The sequence below is a fragment of the Saimiri boliviensis genome, chromosome X (genome assembly GCF_048565385.1).
Source record: "Saimiri boliviensis isolate mSaiBol1 chromosome X, mSaiBol1.pri, whole genome shotgun sequence".
Lineage (NCBI taxonomy): Eukaryota > Metazoa > Chordata > Mammalia > Primates > Cebidae > Saimiri > Saimiri boliviensis.
The window spans coordinates 112,948,026-112,972,811 of NC_133470.1; the positions used below are offsets into that span (position 1 = coordinate 112,948,026).

Consider the following 24,786-nt stretch of genomic DNA (forward strand, 5'->3'; position numbering starts at 1 on the left):
TTTTCCAGAGATGTGAATACCATTTTAAACAGCTAATGCATTGTAGGGGGCTAGAGATCTATTTATTTTGCTCATATGATGACATTTTAGCTCAGGAAGCAGAATTTTTAGCTAGCCTACTGTAGTGATATTCCTACCCAAAATCTTGACCAGCTGTCTTGCAAACAATGCAGTTGGTCACAAGAAGGGCATGGTAAAAGAAGTTGGATAAAGCAGTGCACATTCATCCTTCTGTGGGGGTGGGGAGCTACTCAATGCATATCTCCCGACAGTAGCACCATTTCCGCATATGAAGGACAACTCGAGAGAAAAAATTTGACATTGTAGCTTAATTTTTCTCTGGAGAGGAATGTCTCTGGATGTGAAGTCAATGCAACCTCAAATTCACTGCCACCAAGGAGTTAACAATACATTAAAATTAATCATGTCATTTGATGGAGAAATATTCTACTTATGGAAAATACCTTTATAGGAAAACTGCCTTTCTGAGTCTGAGCTAGAAATATTACAGTAAACAGGATCTAATCACAGTGAAGCCTTTTTTCAGCTTTGCATGACAGCTGTAAAATATGACAGTATTTATTAATAGTTGCTGCTGTCTAATCTGCAGCACTGGAGAGCTACAGAAAAATATGTTAAGCTACTGAGAGAACAATTTCCACAGTAACTAATATTCAGCTTTTGAAAGGGTAGTTTAATATCTTGTGATTTTTTTTTCCCCTACTGATGGTCCAACCCCAGGAACGAGCTACTAAGCTAATAACCTTTGTGGAGAGGAAGTGTTTAAATGATAATTTATTTCAAGAGCTGACAACAAATTGCTCGGCACTTTCTCTTCTTATGCCCCAAAGCAGTCAAGGATGTGCAAATTGAAGTATTAAAAAATATGACAGCTCTGGTATTTTCATTTTCAATGAAATTCTCATTACAGACAAATGTACAGTCTTTTATTCACAACCCAGTCCAAATAGTCATTCACTATTATTATTGTGAGGGCTCTCAAGATGCTCTCATAGTTGAAGACTCATCACAATAGATTAGGCAGGCTGTGGAAACCACCAAATGTCTCAGGTACTGTCAACTCTGGTTATTGCTGCTCAAACAGGGGAATTTAGTGTCTGTCTCTCACATGATAATGTACTCGCTGGGCCTTCCTAATTTATTCAGATGTAAAAAGTAGCTTGAATTTCAATAAAAACTCTCTTGACTTCACTTTTCCCAGAAGGCAAATGGACACGACCGGAGTTGGAGCCATCTGTTTCCTTTGCATATCTTTTAATCAGTTCTTAAAGTGAAGAAGAAAAAGAATCCATGATAGTCTGTCTTTTTTTTTTTTTTTTTTTTAATTGAGATACCCTGGTACTATCTTACCAGTTTTGGCCAAGCACTCATGGTACTTAGCTGGAACTTTAAAGAAGTTCATTATAGTGGCCTATCCTGAACCAGAATAGGCTCCTCCAACCAGAAATAGCCCTTTAGCAATGACAATCTGCAGGTTTATCTTTCTGCGCTCAGGAAAGTCTCTGACCCAGAGAAGAATAGGTGAGTTCCCTTCCTCCAGAATCAGGGCCTCAGCACAGTCCTCCTTTAGTATGCATCCCAAGCAAAGTTACCTTCTGCCTGCATTTAGAACTCCACCGTCTCTCTGCCTTCACCTTTGCAACTCGTTTACCTCTTAACCTGGATTTTTGACCCCTTGCCTGCCTGGATTCCTGGTACCCTGAGAAAACAAGATACTGTGTTCATTTGTGGATATCACGCCTTAAGAAGGAAATTGCATCCACGGGAAGACAACCAGGATAGGGAGAGTCCAAGTACCTGGTCTTTGAAGAATGGCTGAAGGGAAGACAAAAGGAAGAGGTAATAGCTGTGTTCAACTGCTGAGAATGTGGGAGGCAGTATGTCAGGCAGAGAACAGCACATAGACTGCAGAATGTGGCAGGCCTAGGTTGAAATCTGGTTTTATTACTTTGTAATTGTGTGACCCTAGGAACCATCATTTAGCATTTTCATGCTTTTGTTTCCTCAGTTGTAAATATGCAGGGATGTTACAAGGATTAAATGTGATCATCCACAAGCTCAGGGCCTAGTGCATAATAAATGGTTAGGAAATGGCAGTTGCTCTTATCAAAATAAGAATAAAATGATAACAATAACAGAGATTTGTTGACATGTGCCATTGATTGGTATTGAGGGATGTGTGTGTGTGTCTGTGTAGAGAGAGAGAGAGGAAGAAGAGGACGTAAGGAGTGGTGAGGAGAAAGGAAAGGAGGTGAAGAAAGAGAAGAGAGAGAGAGAGAGAGAGAGATTTTGTGCGTTATTTGGGAGAGTAGAGCTGGCTGGATGGGATAAGGCTAGGTTATGTAAGTAGGTGGTGAATGACAACATGCAGCAAGGTGTGATGAACTGAAACTTTGCTTGTCTCTCAGTAGAGTTCAAATCCAGCCAATCGAAACATTCATAGTCTTCTGAGGACAGGCCCTTTTCTCCTTGACTTGGGGAATTCCTTTACCTCTTAAACCCTTTAGGACCTTCCAACATTTTCCCACCTTCCTAACTATCTGATAACTCTTTAATCTTTTCACAAAGTTATTGCTCTAATGAAGGCATATTTCATTGGTGGATATGGAAACAGTTGTATTAAATTTTTTTTCGGGCCCCTCATATAAGTCACTCTTTCAGCAATAGAATTGTCAACTCCTGAGAGGCAAGATCTAATTCTGCTTCTTTTAAACCCCACCAGTGGCCTAGCACAAGCCAGGAGTGGAGAATGCTTAATAATTGCTTGTTGACTGATGGGATAATTGTTACAACTGCCTATGTTCCTGTCACAACCTTCGAGAGAAAATAGAAAGGTCTTTTAGAAGGCTGTTGACTTCCAGAGAGTTACTTGGGAACTGAGTAGGGAGTTTCAGGTTGAGAATGAGAGACAGCAGGAGTTTATTGAACACTGGCAAGAAGATAGGGACTAGTTGCCTCAAAGGGCACCCAGAGCTATTATCTCATTATCTAAGCTGAGAGCCACAGCTGGGCCGGATTCTTTCATCTCTGTGGGCTGTGCCCATTGAAGCCAAGGAGAGTTGTCAGGTGCACGAGAGTCTGGCTGCAGTTCTCAAGTATGTTGCTGTTCTGGGGGAAATGTTAGCACAACAGAGAACTAGGTCACTTGCACCCAAAAGGTAAGTCTAATAACTAGAAGAGATGGCCACCTCCCTGGCATAGTTTTAGGACTTTCTATGAAGGAAGACACATGGGCAAAGGACCTCACAAACTGGACTCAGGGTGCCTGGAATCCCAGAATTAAAAAGCTACACCTTGGATAATAGTTCTGTATTCACAGAAGGCCTTTGTCTGAATAGAAATTTCTTCTTCCCTGGATGCTCTAATGCATCAAGTTGTTAATAGCCATAGATAAATTAGCATGAATAAATTGGTCAGCTGAGCTGTTGTCACTAGCAGAAAAAGACTATTAATCAGTGGGAAGAAACTGCAGGACAGGGAAGTTTTTATGGCGGTGTAGAAGCAGGTTGAGACAGAGATGTTAAGGTTTTGCTCCTGCCAGGGAGGGCAGGTGTAAACATAGTGCCATAGTAAGGAAAGAGGGTGGGAATAGAGAGGAGAAGGTACTGACGGGGCAGACAATACACTTAACCTCATAATTTTTTCAAAAACTGATCTTTTATGTATATAGCACCAAGAACGTAATTTTCAATTTTATATTACTGAATCAAGGTAGTATTTTAGAAACTAAGTGATGAACTACAAACCCCAAATCAGTCTTTTGTCTGCAGACAGAAATAAAAGCAGAGTGAACAAAGCCCTGAAATCCACTCAGTGTTTCATAATTTGAGAGAAAACTTTACCCTGATTGTGCTACAATTCTTTTAAATGACCTCAAACGTTTAACCCATTTCTCAGCTCCCCACTCATCCCTGCCCTTATACAGTAGAGTCACATCATTTGTATATTTAGCTTATGAATGTAATCATAGGTGTTCCCTTCTGTTTCTGTTTCTCTTCTCTCTTATGTAATTTAAAATATTCTAAAATTATATTTTCTATTGTAATTTCTTCCTGTAATTTTTATTACTAAAGCAACAGATGATCATTGCACAAAATGAGAAAATACAGAATACTGAATATTTTAAACAACTGTAACAAATGGTTTGATTTATAAATTGGGCTTGCCCTTCCTTCCTTCCTTCTTTCCTTCCTTCCTTCCTTCCTTCCCTCTCTCCCTTTCTTCTTTCTCTTACCTTCTGTCTTCTTTCTTTCTTCCCTTCCCATTCTCCCTCCTTCCCATACCCACCCTTCCTTCCTTCTTTATTTTTCTTTCTTTCTTTCTTTCTTTTAGTCCAGTGTTGAAAAACAGATATGGGCTTATTCCTGATGAATCAGTAAAGGAGGCTGGAAAACACTAAGTATGCACACAGACATGTGCTATGTACTAGGGGAGCCACAACGTATAAATCCAGGGGCTAGCCAGTTGTTTGTTATCACACTGGAGAGAAATGCTTGGGAAGGTATAGCATAGAGCAGACCCAGTGAAATAACAGCAGAAGGCAGTTGTATTCCATGCCAGATGAATGACATGGACAAAAGCATTCTGTGGGTGTTTAGAGGTGAGCAAGACCTCTGCTCCTCAAAACCAAGTCTCCTCCTGTCCAGTCACCCCAATAAATGGCATCACCAGCTTACCATTTTACCCAGTCTCTCAAGCCAAACACATAGTAGTCATCCAGGAATCCTTCCTCTCCTTCACGTCCCACAGTCGATCTATCCCCAAGTTCTGTCAATTCTGTCTCCAAAGTGTATTTCAACTTCATCCCTTTTTCTCCATCTCCAGCTTAGTCCAAAGCTACCATCATTTCTCATCCGAATGACCACAATGGACTTTCAATTGTTTTCCCTTCTTTTTCACTTGCACCACACTCCATTCTCTACAGAAATTTAGATCATGTGACTCCCCTGCTCAGAATCCTCCAATGACTCCCCATTGCAATTAGAATAAAATTCATACTCCTCAGCATCGCTTCTGTTTATACTCTATGGCTATGATCTGGCTCTTGTCTACATCTATGGCCTCCTCTCAGGCCACTTTCTACCTACTTGTTATACTTTAGCCACACTGGACTTCTTTCAATTCCTCAACCATACCACATGACCTTTGCACTTGCTATTTCTACTGCTTGAAACTATTTCCCTCTATTCTTCACATGGCTGCCTCTTTCCAATCCTTCAGTCCTCTGCTTAAATGCCCCTTCTCAATGAGGCCATCACTGAACATCCTTTGGAAATTAAACCCTATCCATTATTATCTGCTGTTGTTTCTGTCATAGCACCTTATTTAAGTGTGAAATTATTTTGTTTGTTAATTTATGTGGTTTTTGTCTATCTCCATCATTTGAATGTAGGTTTATAAAGCAGGAACCATATGTAACCATATCTATCTGGTTTTTATTGTAGCCTTAGCATGTATTGCATTAATGAATCATTGTGAGCTGGAGTGGTCAGGGAAGGCTACCTTGGGGAGGTAGAAGTTGAGATGGGTTTTGCAAATTGGAAGAATGGTTACCAAATCAAGATGAAGGAGAGAATTCCAGGTAGTAGTATTAGTAAGATTGCTGAGGCAGGAATGGTTGTGGTTCATTTATGCAACAGTGGAAAATGGAACTTCCTACAATGTGAGGTTCACATTAGGTAGCATAGGGAGAATGGGTTTGTTCGTTGGTTGAGGTATGATCATGTCAAATCTTGAAGAATAGACCACTGTTTTCAATGTGGGCAATAGAAAGCCATTGAAAATTTTGGAATGGGATCCTAGCACAGTAACATAAGAAGGCTTTCACAGTAATGTAGTAAGGGGGAAATTAGTGTAAAAGTTTATGGGAAGTACTTCCTAAGCAAAGCAGATTAGTCCCATCAGCTAAATGGCTGCAGGGGAAAAGTATAAATTTACATGAGCCAGAAAGCTTTCTTTGACTCCAAGACCATAAACTTGTCCAAACTATTTAGTTAGACAATTAGAGAAAAGATACAAGGATAAATAGATAGATGGTCTTTTCCTCGGGTTCTTCTAGTAGAGAGCTAATGAGCAGAGAAGGGTCACAGAAGATGAGGATAAAGTTCATTAATTGTGTCTTCTGCTTTTGAATAAATAAGAGGTTATAGTGTTGGTGGAAGCAACATTTAGTTTTTAAAATGTTTCAGGAGAGAAGTTGCCTGACTTACAAACTTCGGTTCTGAAAATGAAATTGACATGCACTAGATTACACTGTATACAGTACATGGAAACAGGTTAATTTGTACTCCGTGTTTGGACAAAATGAAATTTATTAAAATTTGGGTGAATTAGAACATTCAAGCTATTTTGGTATCTCAGTCAGACAGGGCGCTACCTGAACACACAGTATTCCTTCCTGATCCTGCCCTTTGCTCTCTTTTTCCCTCCCCAAAGCCCCATCTCCCTTCTCTCTTGCAACCCACAACTTATCTATCTTTCAAGGCTAGCTTCTCTAGCAGGCTTTCTCTGAAAACTCTACTTTTCTGGAGTGCAACCTTTTCACAATTCTTAAAGTATTCAGAGTCTACAGTATAGCACTCAATTTGACATTGTTCTGTGGTGTTCATGAATTGTTTCATGAATATCTTTTTCTGTCCATACCCCCTTGAAACCATATTATATATGTATCTATCACAGGATTGTGACCAACATTGGGGGTTGATAATGGCTTACAGAATGAATTGACTAATTAATTGATAATATATAAGTTAGGGTTAGTAGCAAGATGCAAAGTATCAGCATCTGGTCTAATATCTCAAAAAAAAAAAAAAATCACAGATTCATAGAATGTGACATTAAGAAGGGACAGACCTTACATGAGGAGGCCAAGTCCAAGAGCACATCAATGAGTTAGTCAAGGTCAACTTGTTAGTGAGCTAGTTAGTGACAAAGCTCGGACTAGACCTCTGGTCTCCTGCTTCAGGTTCATGAAATTTGATGACAGTTTGGAGGTAAGTACAATAGGCAAATACAGGCCTAAGTATTTCCTATTAAGATTTGATGATGCAGCAAAATGAGAGTAAAGTGAAGAGTGTTCTGGATTCCCAAGAGCAAAATGGCCCTTCACATTAAGTTTCTTAGAAGGACCTCTTATCCAGGTACCCCTCAGGCAGAAAGGCCTTTCATTTGCTACTTCTTCTGAGTTTAAAAATTCTGAGTTAGAGAGAACTACCTCAAGCCTCTCAGCTGAACCACAGGCAAATGACTGATAAAGTAACATTGTCTTCTGGAATGTCTTGGTGATAGGATCCCTTGGTTTTACCAAGGAACCTGTCAAAGACAACTGGGTGTTAGAGGAGCCTGTTTAGATGAATTATGATGTGTGCACTCTAGCGAATTAATCAATATACCTTACTGTATATTATTTAAGATCAGAGTGTTAATTTCTGAGCCTGTTTCAATAGAGTGTATCCTCAATATATTGTCTCATTGTTAGAGGAGACTGGGCATGTTAGGGGTGGTATGGCTGTAGAATGTCTCACTATTAAAAAAAAATAAATCCCCAAAGCCCCGTTTAGCTGTTTTACTCATTATTTCTATCAGAGAATTGTTGAGGCCTGATAAGCTGAAATCCTAGTGCAATCTGATGGAGCAAGTCCTGGAAGCAAGAGACGTTGCTACCAGTCTCACTTCAGTAGTGAAACTGCTGTATGAAAAAGCACTTGGACTTCAGCTGTCTCATCTACAAAATGGGGATAATTACAATTTCTGACAGGATTAATTTTCCAAAACTTTCCAGTTTTAGCCTCTCTCTACTTAGATTAAGCCTCTTTTACTTTATACATTTTAGACCGGATAAAATTTTTGAGGGGGGAGGAGTTCTTTTTCAACAATTGTGATTCAACCAAGAGTATACTCCAAACTGCTTTTTCAGGGAGGGCCTACATGACTTGAAAAATTAGATTCTAAAGTTACTATTACTTTTGATTTTTTTAGTCTTAATCTTTGATTTATTTGGAGTATTAAATACAATTGTAAAACAGGATTAGATTTTATTTACTGGAAGCAAAGGGCGCATGAGCCGAGAAAATTTGAACACAATTACATGAATATCTAAAGAGGAGAGCAGATGTCTCTTCTTACCTCGTTCTGTGTCATAGAGGTACACAAACTTCTCCCACTTGTAATGACCCAGAAGACTCAGAATAGCGCCCTTCAAGGCTGGGCGCATCTGGATGACAAACTGCACATCTGCGTCAGTGGGGAAGCTAGGCGTAACAAAGGACGTGTGCAGGGCCCCGCAGAAGGAGGTCAGGGTGTTCATTGACATCTGGTCATAGAATCCAAAGATGGCATACACCCCTCTCGAGAACTGGGAGCAGACTGCAATGAGAAAAAGAGAAAAAGATTTCAGTAGCTCAGTGGTCCTTTGCTGCAGCTTGTAGGGTTAGAAATACAATATACAATTAGGCTTCAAATTGCATACCTCAAAAGAAAACCTCTAGAAGCCCCTGAAAACACAATTACCCAACAGGAGAAGAGTAAGAAAGGGAAGAATTAATTTGATACAAGTACACACTCTCTATGTGTACAATGAACTGGAAACTAAGAAAATGTGGGGGAAAATAGAGGTGAAGATTGTCTTACTCCCTTTCAAAACCCTCCCAGCTCATCTCCAAGGCATTCAGGCTCTTATACTTACACTTTAGCTGCCCTGAGGCCTCTTAATGTACTGATGCCCCCATCAAAGTACAACTGTTTTGCATACCACCCTTCATTTCTTTTTCTCATAGGTGACTGAGAATTTACTCAGACTAACTGCTAATATGTCTGCTAGGAAATATGTTACCCTTGAGGTTACATAATACCTTAGCCACAGATATGTTATTATTAGGACCCTTAATGTTGGCTATTAATTTAGAGGATTTAAAGCTCTGGGCAGGCCATGGGAAGACTGTCCTTTCAGTGCTCACTGAATCACAGGGGTTAACTAGCTGCCTGTTTCGCCCATGTGTAATTGGGAAAGTTCTGTCTTGATCCTTTTGCATGTATCTTATAGCTTCCATTAGCCCACATGTAGAAGTTTCACATCCGCCTCACAGTTGTCACCTTTCCTTCATTTCAAAGTGGGCCACATCGTGCCTTTTCTCTCTTCTGGCCCATAAGAGCTTAAAAAATGAGAACCAATTTTAATATTAGCTTCAGTGGAACATAATTAGCAAAGCAAATCAGCTATAACAACACTGTGTGTTGCATTCCCAAACAAAGTGGAAATGATCTTTAGATTATCTGCACCACTGCTCACTTCCATTCATGCGAAGAAGACACAGCAGGCATAATGTGGTGTGATTTAAGGGGTCCTGCATGGTCTCCCTTACCTACTAGAAAACCCTAAATATCACTGTTAGGTCTACTTCTTCAGGTGTTTAAGAGAAGTCTGTTGCCTGGGAGAGGAATTAAATAGAATCTTATTTAGCAGTTATTCTGGTAAGATAAATTAATATCTGATTAGATGCCAGGATGAGTGGGAAAGCAGAAGGGTAAGTTTTGATTGGCATGAGTGGGTCAGAGAAGAGAATGTGTAGAAGGTTTAGAGTTTTCCCTGAGAGGAGAAATAGTGAAGACATTGGGAACCAAAAATAAAGAAGGTGTTGAAAGCATGAAGGCAAGTGGAAAACCAATTTAATTCATTTCTTGACCCTTTTGTGAGACAGAGAGAGTTCTCAGTGGATGTGGTATTTTGCTTTCCATGCATTCCATTCAAATCTATGTTGATTAGGGCTGTTCTCTTTATATCAACCAAAGTCATTAGCCATTGGCTTGAGGATAGCATTACAAAAGTGATTATCAGTCACTTAACCATCTCCATCATAGGAGACAATAGTCTTCAACTTAAAGAATTCTAAGTGACCCTGCAACACAACATAGGAAAGGTCTTTCTATTAAAAGGAAAAATCAAACTAGAGAAAGGTCTGGGGTACTTCATGACAAGCGCCAAAGGGAGTACAACACTCAGAAACAAAAGGGATGTCTTGGTCATCTCCAAGGGCGATGCTAAGAAAAGTCCCATTCTCAAATTAATCCTCTAAGTGGACAGTTTTGCAATACCAAGTCAAATCTTGGCAGATGCACATAATGTTGAGTAAAAAGTTGACAATAATGATTATAACATCCAAAAATAATGATAATAGCCATTGATAATAACAGCCAATAATAATGGTAACAGTATTTAGCCAGGCACTATGCTAAGTACTACACAAATATTTTTTCATTTAATATTCTCATCAGCCTTATGAGGTATTGCTATTATTCCTATTTAATAGATAAAAAATCCTGAGACAAAAAAACCTGTTCTAGCAATTAAGCAGAGGAGTCAGAATTTGAATCTGACTCTGCTTGACCCAAAGTTCACAGTCACATGGACTAATATCCAACAATGTTATTAAAGAGCAATTATTGGCCCATATGACATTGGGTTTCTATATTTAGCAAATAAAAACAAGATTTCCAATTAAAGTTGAATTTCAGGTAAATAATGTTTTAGTATAAGTATACCTCAAATTCATACATGTGCTAAAAACATAATTCATTGTTTATCTGAAATTCAAATTTAACTGGGCGTCCTGTATTATATTATCTGTCACCCAAAAAAGAACCTTTCCTTACTAATAATGGTCATGGGGCTAGAAGGCTAGAACAAGCCATCATGGCCCTTTAACCAAATGATTCAAATGGTACCTGGTAATTCTCAGATTCATACCAACTGGCAAGAGAAAAATGAGGATCCATGAATCCTATACAAAAATAGTCTCATGGGAAAATGCAACATATTTTCAGCAAGAACTCAAACCTGACTAGATTATGGGCAATCAGTGAGGAGGAAGATAAACTTAAAAAGACGGAAAACTAGACCTATGATCCACTTTCAGTTTCAAAAAGCTCTTGAAATAGTGGAAGGAAACAGAAAATGAAAGTATTTATGGTGGCAAGGTTCTGGTTAATACAAAAACATCTTGCATTGCTCTTCTGATCATTGATTTTGAACTTGGGGTGCAGAATTAATCATTAGTTTGTACATAAACTTTTCATATTTTATTTATTGCATTTATTTATTTAGGCTATAATAAACACCTACAAACCCATTACCCAACCCGAGAACTACAACATTACTGATAGTTACTTTTATCTATATACTACTACTCTTCTAGTCTATCTACCTGTATTGTTAACACGCCTACCCCTACCCCTGCCCCAGGTAAGTACTCTCTTCAAATTTGTATTTATCATTACCTTGGTTTTTAAAAAATATACAAACACATACACCTAAACAATGTATTATTATTTTTGCTTGTTTTAAAGCTTTATATCAAGGGAGTCGTATTGCATATGTGAAACCCAGACTTTGGTAAAACTTTATGAGTTGTCTCCAGGAAGGTGAACGCAGTGGAATCTTTAAGCCTGTATATTATGACAAGAAGAATGAGACAATAGAAGAACTTATAAAAATGTGTGGGGAGCCTGTGTGAGAAAACCCACTGAAATTTAAAAATTCCATACTAAGCATACAGCTCTGGTTGTGACTCAGACAAGGGACTCAGGAATATTTATAGATCAGTGGCAATCCTCAGGGAATAATATGCTACTGTGGTCCAAAAGGCAGATCCATTGTCTTTTGGTGGTGGACATCAGTAAGAAGAGTGTTAGGAGAAAATCAGGCAACGCTCGACTCCGTTCATATAAAACAGAAGTACAACTGTCCTGCAAATATTGACCCCTGTGCATCAGTACCTGTGCTCTGCCCACTCCAACATAGACAGACATCAGTAGAAGGCCTATGGAGGATTAGCCCAATGGGGAAGACAACTGCTATATGAGGACAGTGTTAATGGCCTCTGAAAGAAATTGGGGCATGTGGACCTGTGAAGAGCCTTTCACAACAGATCCTTGGCCTGTTTCTGGCTGTCAAAAGTAGGGCTGAATGGAACACTGAGCTGACCCACTCACAATGTCTATGATTTTAGATTCTTAGAATGTTTGAGCTATAGAAGGAACTTAAATATTTTTTATTCACCAGTTTCTCAAGCATAGTTTTTAGTGGTGAAATCCTTTCTCCAAATGAAATTTTATGTGGAAAAGTCCAGTTTATAAAGAGACAGTGGAGCTCACTCTTCTGATTGAACAGAGATTCACTGGTCTGATATCTCCCTATCATAAAGAAACTGTGACACAAAGGGAGGAAGTATCTTACACAAGGTCACACAATGAATTATGAACTAGTCTCTTAGAAAAGCTTTATTGGCATCTCCTAACCATCCCTACTCCAGAGCTATCTCGTGCAGCTTGGGTCAGGATTCACCTGCATGAAAGTGACTTACCTTCAATGCCTAGCCCTCAGATAAGGTAGCATAGATGGCTCTACCAGGAGTTTCCCATGATTCATCTGCCGGCTGCTTCCCTCGGCTCCCTCCAGCCCCAAATAACAGCAGTGAGAGCTGGTTGCAGATTGGTGATCTTTTGGGACTCATGATTCTTTTGGGGGATGTTTGTTTTCTTTATCTGAATCCTTAATGAACCACACCCATTTCTTTATCTTAGAAGACTGTCTTTGGTAAAATGGTGATGGAAGAAATGTTTGTCTTGGCAATCTTACAAATCATGAAGGGCAGAGGGAAGCGCAGCAACTTCTGAGACAGGCAGACCTTGTTTCCACTCATGACTCTGCCAGTCATAAGCTGCATAACTTTGTGCAAGTTATTTGACCTTTCTGAGCCTCAGTATAGGATTGTTATTACATAGGCAGGTTCTAAAGTTAGACCATATAGGTTGAAATTCTGTATCCTTTACTTATTAGGCAAGTTACTTAATATCTCTGTGCCTCTGATACAGTGTATTCATCTGTAAAATTGGAATAATGATAGTACCTGCCTCAGCATTGCTGTGAACGTTAAAATATGTTCATTCGTGGGCAGCACCTATAACAGTGCTTAGCACATAACAGACATTCCATTAATAATAGCTATTTATTCATTCATCAAATACTTACTGAGTGTCGACTGTGTGTCAGGCACTGTTATAGATGTTGGGAGATACAGGAGTGAAAAAGATCCTGTCCTCCTGGGACATATGTACTAATGAGGGGAAAATACAATAAATGAGAAAAATAAATAAAATATAAAGTATATCAGCTTCATATGGCTCTCTCTTTCTCTCACTTTCCATCTCTTTCACTTTTCCTATCCATTTCTTCTTTCATAGTTTCACTTATGGGTAACAAAGGGTTAAGAAAGAAACTCTGCTAATTTGGCTCAAGAAGATGCCATTGTCCTCTATCTCTTCCTCTCCCTAAATAATGCCTTCGTACTGGTGAAATGCTGTTCCTACCTAGGGCCTCTGTGCCTTCTCAGTGTGAAATAGCTTGGTTGTCTGCCTCCTAAGAGTGCCTGCCTCTGTATATTCCCAGTAACAAAATACCAAATTTTTCTCATTGAAGATGTCGTTTCTGACTACAGTCTGGATTCCTGGGGACTCTAGTGTAGCTTCCCAGCTGTGTTCCCTTCAGTGGTGAGTGGCAAGCAAGGCTGAAGCCAGCTGTCACGCTTTTATTTATAGTCCCCAAGTCTGTAGGGTTGGGACAGGTATTGTTAATGTATATTGTGGCAGCTAATTACACCACCCATATTCCAAAAGGCATAATTACAAAAATGTCAAACAACTTGATTACCTCAAATATCAGAATAACAATATTGTATATCATTTACAGAACACTTTTCATACCTTTTGAATAAAAGGGGAGAAAGGGAAACTGAAGTCTCTTGCTGACTTAATGATCGCATTTAAAGCAAGCAGAAAGAAGAAAAATATAGCTATGAGGAAACTCATAGAGCTACATCACAAGGTACTCTAGGTAGTTCCTTCATAGTATAGTGAATTCCAGTGGATCAAAGAAACTTAGAGCTAGGAGGGACCTTGAAAAATCATATAGTCTGGTGCTTTCTAAAGCTGTAGCGTTGGTCATTGGTGAAGTTACCAGCATAAGGAAATAAATGTATGCTGTGTTTTGTGTGTGTGTGTGTGTGTGTGTGTGTGTGTGTGTGTGTGTGTGTTGGAGTAGACAACTGTTCTTTTTTAGGAAAAGACAGTTGTTTTCTCTATATAATTTCTACTTTCTACTCTTTAGTGCTAGATGTAGAGTCTTTATCTTCTGAAATGATGATGATAAATGATGATGATGTCTATTACATAGGAGATATATTTATATATCTATATCTCTTATGTGGAAGAAAAAATAATGGCTCCCCAAAAGATGTCCATGTCCGAATCCCAAAGTCTTTGAATTAGGTTATATAATAGAGGGAAATTGGGCTGTAAATGGGATTAAAGCTACTAATCAATGGACTCTAAACTATAAAGATCATCCTGAATTATCTGGGTAGCCCAGTGTAATCACAAGCTTCTTTAAATGTGGAAGACAGAGGCAAAACAAGAGTCGGTATCAGAGTAATGTGACATGGGAAAGACTTGCCTGGCCATTGCTAGCTTTAAAAGTGGAAAGGGGCCACAGGCCAAGAAATAGGGGTAGCCTCTAGAAGTTGGAAAAGACAAGAAAACAGGGTCTCCCTTAGGGCTTCCACATAGGAACACAGCCCTGCGGACACACTTGTTTTAGCCTGGTGAGACTTGTACCAGACTTCTGATCTGTGGAACTGTATGATAATAATCTTGTGTTGATTTAAGCCATTAAGTTTGTAGTAATTCTTTACAGCAATAAATAGAAAGCTAATACATTTAACATAGCAAAATTAAAAGGTTGGTAACTCTGGATCAATATACATCTGCCCTACCTTTTCCACCGTAACATATTATTAATCTGCTAAGTCCAAAAGGTTGGAAATGAATTCTCTAGTCCAAACTCCCATTCAATACATGGACCACCTTCCATGAGGTCATATTGCCTCTCCTTGAATCCGTCCAGTAATAAGGGAGCTCACTATTGCCCTTGAATGGCAGCTCTGATGGCTAGGGAGCTTATGCTTAAATTGAACCTAATTTTACTCATTGGACCTCTTGAGTGCCACATTGTAGTCTCTCTATGCTGCCTTCTTCCTGTCAGGCTAAGCATCTGCTAAGAATCCATTTGCTCCTGAATCCCTGCCACCTCCATAAATTATTATTCTAACTCATTTATCACTATTATTAATGATGGGATAATAAAGACCTTGCAGTTTTCAGATTCTGGAACCTAGTTTCTGTTGCCATCCCTCTACTGAACTGCTCTCTCAAGTTCAATGATGACTTCCTCACTGTCAAATCCACCTCTATTCACAAACATTGTTCAGATTGATTGCTGAGCAGCATCTGATAAGATTAGTTGGCTAAATCTTCCCCCTTGAAACTCTCCTCTCCGATTTCCAGTGCATTAAACTCTGCTGGCCCTACCTCTCTTACCCCTCGTTTTCAGTTTCCTCTTAGTCCACCTCCTCATATGAAGATGATTTTCAAAGATTTTTTTCTTTGGCCCTCTTTTCTCCTTACTCGAAATGTGGTTTTTAAAAATTCAACAAATGTTTATGGAGGACCTGTTATGTGCCAGGCAAGGGATCTAATCTTACTACCTCCATGTGGATGACTTCCAACTAGATACCTGTAGCTTCGGCCACACTCCTGAGCTCCAGAGCCACATTTCTAACTGCCCATAAAACAGCCTCACCTGGAGACCCCCAAGACATCACAAACTCAGCATATTATTTCTCTGCCTCCATCCTCTACCTATACATCTGCTCCCGTTGTCTCCGTTTCTTCTAATGGATTGCTTTTGTTCCAGGCACCCAAGCTAAAGTCTTAAGGGTCATGATTGTTTTTGTTCTTTCCCTTATTTCTCTATGCTATTTTTTTGTGATGCTTCACCAATTCTGCCTCTAAGGCACTGGTGTATCCACCTCTTGTTCCTCATCAGGTCAAGTTCTCATTCCTTTTCTCTTGACTGAGAGTAGTCTCTTAACTGGTCACTGGCTTTCAGTCTTTTCCCAAACTATGTAATACTACTATCAAATTACTGTTCCTTCTTTCTGTTTCAACTGATCAATCAGAATATACTCATTTCATCTCCCATTTCTGCAAGAACCTACTCTGTATATGAATTGTTAATGGATTAATAAATGAATCTTTGTAAATGAGTCAGTTCAGCGTTTTTCAACCTTGGCATTATTGACATTTACATCTTACGATGCACAGGACAGCTGCTGGACAAAGAATTATCCAGCCCAAAATGTCAATGTCACTGACTTCTACCCTCTAAATGCCATGGGCACCACTCCCACTACCTGTTGTGACAACCCAAAATGCCTCAGAACATCATCAAATATCTCCCAGGAGGGCAACATCGCTCCTCTCCCACATTGAGAACTAAACATTTACCTTATGACTTCATCCTCACAAAGAGCAAAACCTTAATCCAATGAAAATTCATACGTATCTAGAAAATCCCAAAGGAGTTATTTTAGCAGTATAAACTTGAGAAGGGTGGATACTTTAGACTCTTCCAAGTCCACCATATAGGCAACTACCTTCCTGATCCTGCACTTTAATTAGCTATTTGTGTTAAGCCTGGGGATGTAGGAGAGGGGAAATTAGATAGAGGGTGAATATGGTGGGATGAGTATAGGGTAGCAGTCAGCTCATACCTTTCCTGGGCTTATATAAATCATCATCCCTCCCCAGTGCCCTTCGGTCTTGTGTCCTGGTAACCATAGTGGGTGCTTGTAGGTTTCAGAGTCAGAACAGTGTGTCAGCCTCATTCACCAGCTGATGATTCCATGGTTTAATTACCATCTTGGGGTTAATTCCTTTGAACATTTTGTTCAGCTCTCAAGAGTATACTGCCTTCTGAAAGCCTAACTAGTTATTTTTGCAATTACATGGCATGTATCTAAATGCTGGCAGAGAAAACACTTATTATCAACATTTGATCCTACTTGAATGTAACTGCTAGCAAATGCAGGCATTAATATATGAACACATGTATTTTGGAAAATTCATTTTGCACATGTAAGTGTAAATTATCCTTCTATAGCAATGTCAGAGATAGCATGGAATGTGTTGAAATGGGTTGGGGTAAGAGAATTCTTTTTAGGCCCTTTTATATCAAGACAATATGGTTAAGCATTGGAACTCAGAAGTCAGGCGTAGGCTTTAATTTTTTTGCTTATTCATTCATTAAATAAATTTCAAGTTCCTAATGTGTGATAAACACTGTCTGAGTGCTGAAATATAGCAGTGACCAAAAACAGACAAGATCGTTGCTTTTATGGTGCTGACGGTCTAGTATTGATTGTAAATATGAATCAAATAATCATACCAGTGTGTGATTACCATGTTCTAACTATGAAGAGGAGAATGTGTAGGATTCTGTGACTCCGTGGCAAAGTGGTTTTGATTTAAATTAGGCCAGGGGAAGGTTATCTGTGGATGAAGTACTTGAGTTGACACCTGATGGTAGAAGAGCATCCTATGCAGAGAGACTAGCATGTGGCAAGGCCCTGAAATGCATTTAATGTATTTGAGGCACTGAAAGAAGACTAGCCAGTGAGGAAGAGGATAATGCAAGTTGAATCTGGTAGAGGAGGCAGGAACCAACTGTGGGGGACCTTGTTGGATGTTGGTAAGGAATTTGAATTTTTATGCTAAGGACTATGGGAGGAAATATTAGAATAATTTTGATGATGGGTATAACATGAACTGATTTATATTTTAAAAAGAGTTTTCTTGCTGCTGTATGAAGAGTAGATTTAAGGGAACATCAACGAAAGTAGAGAATACCTTTGAAAAGTAATTACCATAGTCTAGGTAAGAGACAATAGTGGTTTGAATTCTGTTGTGGCACTGAAGGTAAAGAATTTTGGAGTTTATTTAAGGTCAAGTTATTGGTTAAATAGACTTGGGCTAGTTAAACTCTCCAAGCCTCATTTCTGTATCTATAACAGTTGGCATAATAGTACCTACCCCATAGTGTTATTGTATGGATTAAATGAATATGTGTAATGTGCTTATGACTTTCATATAGTCTGTGCTCAGTTCATAAATAGTATATGTTATTTGTATTATTTAAAAAATTATTTCTCAGTGCATTTGCACAGAGGTGGATTTTTATACAGTTCAGCCCCTAATTGGTTATATGACCTTGGGCCAGTCACTTCACTGGGCTTCAGGACTATCATTTGTAACCCAGCAATGCTAACACCTGCTCTGCCCACCTCACAGATTTGTGCAGAGAATAAATGTAAGTAATAGCTAAAATTCTACTTTTAAAAATGACGAAAGTCTCTGAGTATCAGTAAGTAGTATTGATACTTGAATTCCATTAATCATCATCCCCATAACAAATCAATCCACAGAATTGTCATTCTTTTCAGCCTGTCTCTGTCATCCATGTATCTCCATAAATCATTTAAGTATTCAGGGGCCTGTCTTGACTTGTAACTCGTTTTACATGGGGTTTAGCAGGACTCTTAATTGAAAAAATAATTGATCCAGCGATCCAGTCACAGTCAATGAAACAATTTCTAAAGCTGTGCAGGAAAGTGATGAATTCTTATGATGCCTTTAAATCAGCCTCAAGGTTTGTCATGGACAGATAAGAGGTACAAGGTTGATAACACATCATATAGTATTTGAAAGTCATTTTCTTTAAATCTGCAGCCCATGCTGAGCAGGGAGATGGTGAGATGGGTCCCCAAACAAAAATTATTCTTAAAAGTGAACTAATAATTGTCTGTTTTATTTTCTGTAGGCTTAAAATATTTACTAATTAAAGCCAAAACAATATATAAGTAATAAAATCTTTAGAACCATCATCAGTCAAGAAGACCTGCCTGTATTTCCCATTTTGTTCAGATTGCTTAGCATCATATTCTTAGTGTTGCTTGTGATGGCCTCAGTCACCTCTTCCATCTTCCTAAAAAAGTGCAACAATCCCCTCTACAAGCTTCATTGGCAGGTGGGCCCATTTTCTCTTGAATGCTTCTGATAATAGTGAATTCACTACTCTTAAAAACTGTGCATTCTACTTTGGGATGGCTCTAATTATTAGAAATTTCTTAACTTATTGACTGCAAATCTGCCTCCCTGTAACTTTCACCACCTGAGGATCCTTCCTTTTGTCTGAAGTATGAAGAAACTATCTATTCCATCTTCAAATGACTGGCTTTCAAACACCTGAAGATATGCATCCCACCTGTCTATGCCTTCTTTTTTTCAGCCTATCACCAACCGTTCTTCAGAGATCCCAGGCTCTTCACCACTCTGGCCATCCCTCTCTGGATGTGTTCCAGTTTGTCAAATGTCACTTTTAAAGTTTGGCATCCAGGATTGAGCACCACACTGTAAGGTTGAAGTTGAACCCCTCCAGAAGACACGGAACTGATACCCCTCCCCACCCACAATTTTGGACTAGAAAACACATATCTGTCAGTGCTGCTGAGGATGGCATGGCTTTTTTTTTTTTTTTTTTTTTTTTTTTTTTTTTTTTTTTTTTAACAGCTCACAGTAGATTTCCATGGAAACTACTCCTACTTTGTGATCTTGAAATTATATCCTAGGTGTATAGTTAAGAAACTTCTGTCAGCCAGGCTTCCCTCAACCTTGAATATGTGTTGTTGATTTTTTTGTATCAAAATATAGACCACTTTTAAAAAATGTCCTAATGGCTTTCACTCAGCCTCTGGAGATCATTTTAAATCTTGATTTGGTTAACCAGTTTATTAGCTGTTGCTCCTCCCAGTTATGCATCCGCTGCAATTTGATCAGTCTGCTTTGGGTAGTATAATCCAAGTTATTGACAAAAATACTGAAGAGGACAGGGTCAAGGACAGAATTATTTGGCAAGCTACTTTATTCTTCACCCCTATACTTTTCAGGATGACAATAGCTAGATAATAAATACTCTGGCTAAAGTTCTTCAGTCTGCTCTAAATATATTATATCTTTAACATATTCACAGTTTAGGCAATATGAAAGATTCTTAAAACTGACTTTGCTTCTTCACGCACCTTCAGAGGCCTAAATCTTGGGTAAAAAATAACTGGAATGATTTTCTTCTCCTCTGATTTTATCATCTCTGACCATGTATTTTTAGTGTTTATCATCAAGTTTTATGAAGAAGAAGTCAAAAAAGAGAAAAGGATGCTGAGAGGAGGGAGGATGATCAGACAGAGGAATAGCTCTTTGGTGAAGAATGAACGATCAGAAGAATTGGGAAACTCCTCTTTTCTACTGGATAACACAAACAGTGTGTTATTATCTAAGATCAAAATGCTGATTCATTGCTATTTACCGTTAGGAAGCAAATGGCCTTCCCATTTTACAGGTGGAAAAATTGAATTAATATCCGACCCTAGGGTTCATGGTCCTCGGAATCCATGCCTGCTAGGAGACTTTAAAGTAACTGTAAGCAGCCTTATAAAATTTCCCGTATGAAATCCTGATGGACAGCAACTCTTGAAAAGCCATCTTCACAATACCCAGGATTGCTGGTTACTCAAAACAGTTAATCTTTTTGCTGCATTAAAAATCCATACAACCTCAGTTCTTCAAATATGTCTCAATAACCCAAAGAGCAAAAAACCGATTTTCCATCTAGGAAAAAAAAGGCACGTTAAAATGAAACATTTCTTCTAATTTGAATTCAACCAATTGGACTTTTAAAAGTAATTTCCCAGTCTTGGTTTGGGAAGTTGTTCTGGCTCTGTGTAGAACTTCGTGCCAAGGAAGTCCATGCTGGGATGTTCATCTGAGAAGCATAGGGTGTGCTTCAGGTAAACCTCAGTGGCCCTTGCAGGATGTTTCAGGGTTGCATTGCTCTCTATTTGAAAGGTGCTTTGATTGGGAACAGACAGTCTGGCTTGAATCTAAGAACAAAGCTCTCTGTGACCAGCTCCCACAAATTCCCCACACCCCTTTGTCCTAAAAGAAGGACAACCCTTTGAAGGCAGGCATTTCAGGTCTCGTGGCTAATCTAGAAAAAGATCCAGCTTTTAAACTAAGAGTACCAACGAGAGAAAGGTACTTGCTCAAAATGTGTGTCTTATGTCTACTGATTGTCTAGACCTGTTTTGTCCAGGTGGATAGCCACTAGCCACATGTGACTACACTTTTCTTCATTACACTAGCCACGTTTCAAGTGCTCCATAACCACGCGAAGCTAATGGACAGTGCAATATGGAATTGTCCATTATCACAGACTATACTAGTTGAGTAGGACATGTTAAAGTTGCCTCCTGTGCCTACCCACCTAAATGTTTTAGATTTTAATCCAACCAGTATTTATTAGTTACTAACTGTTTTAGGCATTGTTCTAGCAACTTTCATGCTTTTTTTGGAGGGGAGGGGGCATTGTTTAATGACTAATGGAAACTTCCAATTTGTAGGCAGAGTAGATAGTAACCTTGTGTGGTTTGAGGGTTCCTAGAAAGTTGTCCCATCTTCAGTTTGTCTTCTGCATTCATTACTAGAAGGTTTGAAACATCTACCTTTTTTTTTTTTTTTTCTAGGATGGCAAAATTCCCTGTTAAATTACAAATGCGGTCTGGAAGGGAAACATGTGGTCAGCATTTCTCATACTACTTCAGTATGGATTGGTTTGTCAGATTCGTTCTGACTGAGAACCAGGAACTGAGGGAACAGGACACAGGTCAGATAAAATTTTGAGGGCCATTAGTGACAGTCAGGAAAGATCTGAGTCTTTTAGTTGTCCTCTAGGAGAATGACTCTCCAGTTGGGGATACCTCTGAATGGTGACGTCTTGCCCTTTGAATGCAGAGACAAAAGGGAGGGATAAAGTTGCTAACAACAAACCCTCTCAACACTGCCATTTGCCAAGCACAGATTCTGATCTTCACTCTGTGTTTTGATCAGATATGTATGTTCATTTAGGCTCTAACTTATGTGTATCAATTTAGTAGATATTTTAAATTCAGCATTTATTGAACAGCACCAAATACTGTGCCAGATGCTGGAGATGTAGAGTTCTACTCTCAAGTTCCCTTTCATATGACTTCCTACTAGGGAACTCAGAGCTGATCCAGTGACGGCATGACCACACCTTTCCTCTTCATTTATCTCTTCTCCCTGAATGTTGCCTAGAACCCACCTTCATCATTTTTATCCCAGTCCCTGTTTTTTTAACCTCCATTCTGATTTGTTCCAGGCAAGAGTCTACGATAAATAAGAGAGAAAAGAAAGAATAAAGGAAAACTAATTCTTCTCCCCTTTTCCTACTGTGTTTTGCAAATTGCAGGGTATAACCCATTAGTGGCTTATGAAATCAATGTAGTGAGTCATGACCTAGCATTAAAAAAAAAAAAAAAAAAAAAAAAAAGAAATAGCCTAGAAAAATGCCAAGGTATATCTGTGTAGTAAAGGTAAAAGTGTACTTTTCTGTAGTAAAAGTATTGTTTCATTGTTTCATGGAGCATACATTTTAGTTATTAAATACATGCATATATATTATATATAGGTCATGAAATAAAATGTATTTATTTACCACTTTATGCCATTGTCGTTCTATGCCCTGTCCCAAGCCTAGCACTGGTTTGATCTACAACATGTGTGTCCTCACTGTTTGGCACTTCCTGCAGAGGACTCATCTCATTCTTTTTCCTGTTCTCTCAATCCATCCCTCCTCCCTAGGCCCTCTGAGCCTCCATCTGAACTCATCCCCACCACCCAACTGGAGTCATATTGAATTGCCACCTGCAGATGAAAGCTGGAAAAGTTTCTGCTCCCACTGTCTCAGATGGGAATGCTTAGGAAACATGTTACTAAACTTTTGAATTGGGAAGGTGAATGTATCTTCCCACAGAAACATGAGCATGCAATGGAGTTAGGTTCAGTGTCTTATCACTGTTCAGTTGTATTCTGGGTCTTACATGCTTTAACAAGCAGCTCTGGTATTTAGGCCACCTGTAGGCCAGCCAGATTACACATCTTCTTTTAGAATTCAATCTATTTGCAAGGTGGGAAGATAAACCATTGTTGCAGATCATTCAAATGAATTCCTACTGTATCCTCTTGCAGCAACACAGAACAGTCCTCTTCCATGGACCCTGCAGATGCCCTTTCAGTGACTTGAAAGTAACACTGTTTCTTCCAAAGTGCCTAACTTGCTCCATGAGGAGGAATCTGACTAAACATTCTTAATTCTAGAAATAGCTAGAATTAAGTAAACACGTGCAACTCATAGAATGTAGTTTCATTTGCAGACAAAATAAGTAGGCCCCTCTAGCACTTTGCTGCTCAGTCATGTATTAACTTGTAACTTTTATGTGCTGCTCATGAATACATCTGACCACATCAGAGTTGTCCATTCGCTCGAAGAGAAAGAGGAGTCGGGTTCTGTAATTCTCTTTGTGCAATGTCATGCAAAATTAAAGGCTTTGTATTTTCAGGTAACAATGGTATTGCCTGAGAGAAGCTGTATACTCAGTTATAAAAACACTCAAGCCCTTAAAGGTTGGCCAAGGACACATGAGTGAGGTAACTGAGCATACTCCGTCTTGTTTTAGATATTGGGACCCAGTGACTGGGCTCTAGGCTCTCCATTGCCTTTCAGATATAGTCCAAACTCTTCAGTCTGGAATTTACGTTAAGAAAACATGAGCATAGAATCTGTACATAATAGGTGCTCAATAAACAGTAGGTATTTGTTTTCTACTCCATGGCTCTCTATCATTAGGACTTATGATCTAACTAAAATTGTCTTCCACAATTCTCCTGTAGGAACTTTCTGCCCTAACCTAGTGGTCTTTCTATGCCTCAGATACTTCTTATTCATTCCTGCTAATGAGTATTTTCTCATGCTATGTCTCCATCCTGGAGTGCCATTCTCCAAATCTCTGCCATTCCAATTCTTGCCTGCCTTTCAAAAGCTGGCTGATGCTCCCTGCTCCACGGAGCATTTGGTGCCTGCTTCATCCGCCAGGAAACCTATAATTTCTGTGAGTGCCAGCAGTATTTGGCCTGAAGCCCCCATTTTGGCATTTGATCATATAGCATGCCTGGACTGAGCTGTGGCCTGCTTGCCTCATGTGTGTGAATGTGAACTTCATCAATGGCTGAGAAGCTTTTGAAGACTCAGGAAACAGGTGTTCTGTTACTTTTCTGTCAGGCTTAGTATAATTTGGTTCATACTGTAAGCATTTAGTGAGCTGATGACATAAATTGGTTCTGAGATGCCGAGTTCTCTAGTTCTATTTCCTAAGTCACTGCTGATAATCTGGGCCTTCATTTCACCTTTTTCTTAGCTCTACCTCCTCTCCAACACACTGGCAATGAAAGTATTTGCATACCCTAAAGAGGTGTTTTGTGGATTAGCCATAATGAGTATAAAACATGTAAAAATATGAAGATCTGTGGGAACCCTATTATTATAGGAATAATAATTACAGCTGTACTTGGTTAAATGCTCCAAAAATCATATAGAAGATGCCTTCTCTGCAGAGAAAAGCAGCCAACTATACTACCAATTAGTTAATTATGAGTATTTAATTGTATTTTATTGCTTGTGATTTTTGGTTTTGTGTACAACTGGGGCCTAGTTGCCTCTTTGTCTTTTAAATGGAGTTGCTGATGAAGTTGGTTAAGATTAATATTTAGAATGGGGACTAGGCTCCACAAAGCAATGCTGCAGACCCAGTGACTCTATGACTATCTCGCCCTCTTTCACCCTTAAATCACCCCCTTTGGCTACTGTTCTTTCCCTTGCTGGTTTTCATCTGCGTTTAAGAAAGAGTC

At 39.1% G+C, this 24,786-nt stretch overlaps 1 protein-coding gene across 4 annotated transcripts in view; it reads right to left on the reverse strand.

The window, feature by feature from the left end:
• The window catches only part of GRIA3 (glutamate ionotropic receptor AMPA type subunit 3), a 330,401-nt gene that overhangs the window by 245,405 nt on the left and 60,210 nt on the right, over positions 1 to 24,786 (reverse strand). For all 4 annotated transcript variants that reach the window (XM_074391691.1, XM_003931097.4, XM_003931098.4 and 1 more), the window contains exon 3: positions 8,146 to 8,385. In XM_074391691.1, coding sequence (XP_074247792.1) covers positions 8,146 to 8,385 — 240 coding nt within the window. The remainder of the gene's footprint in view (positions 1 to 8,145; positions 8,386 to 24,786) is intronic.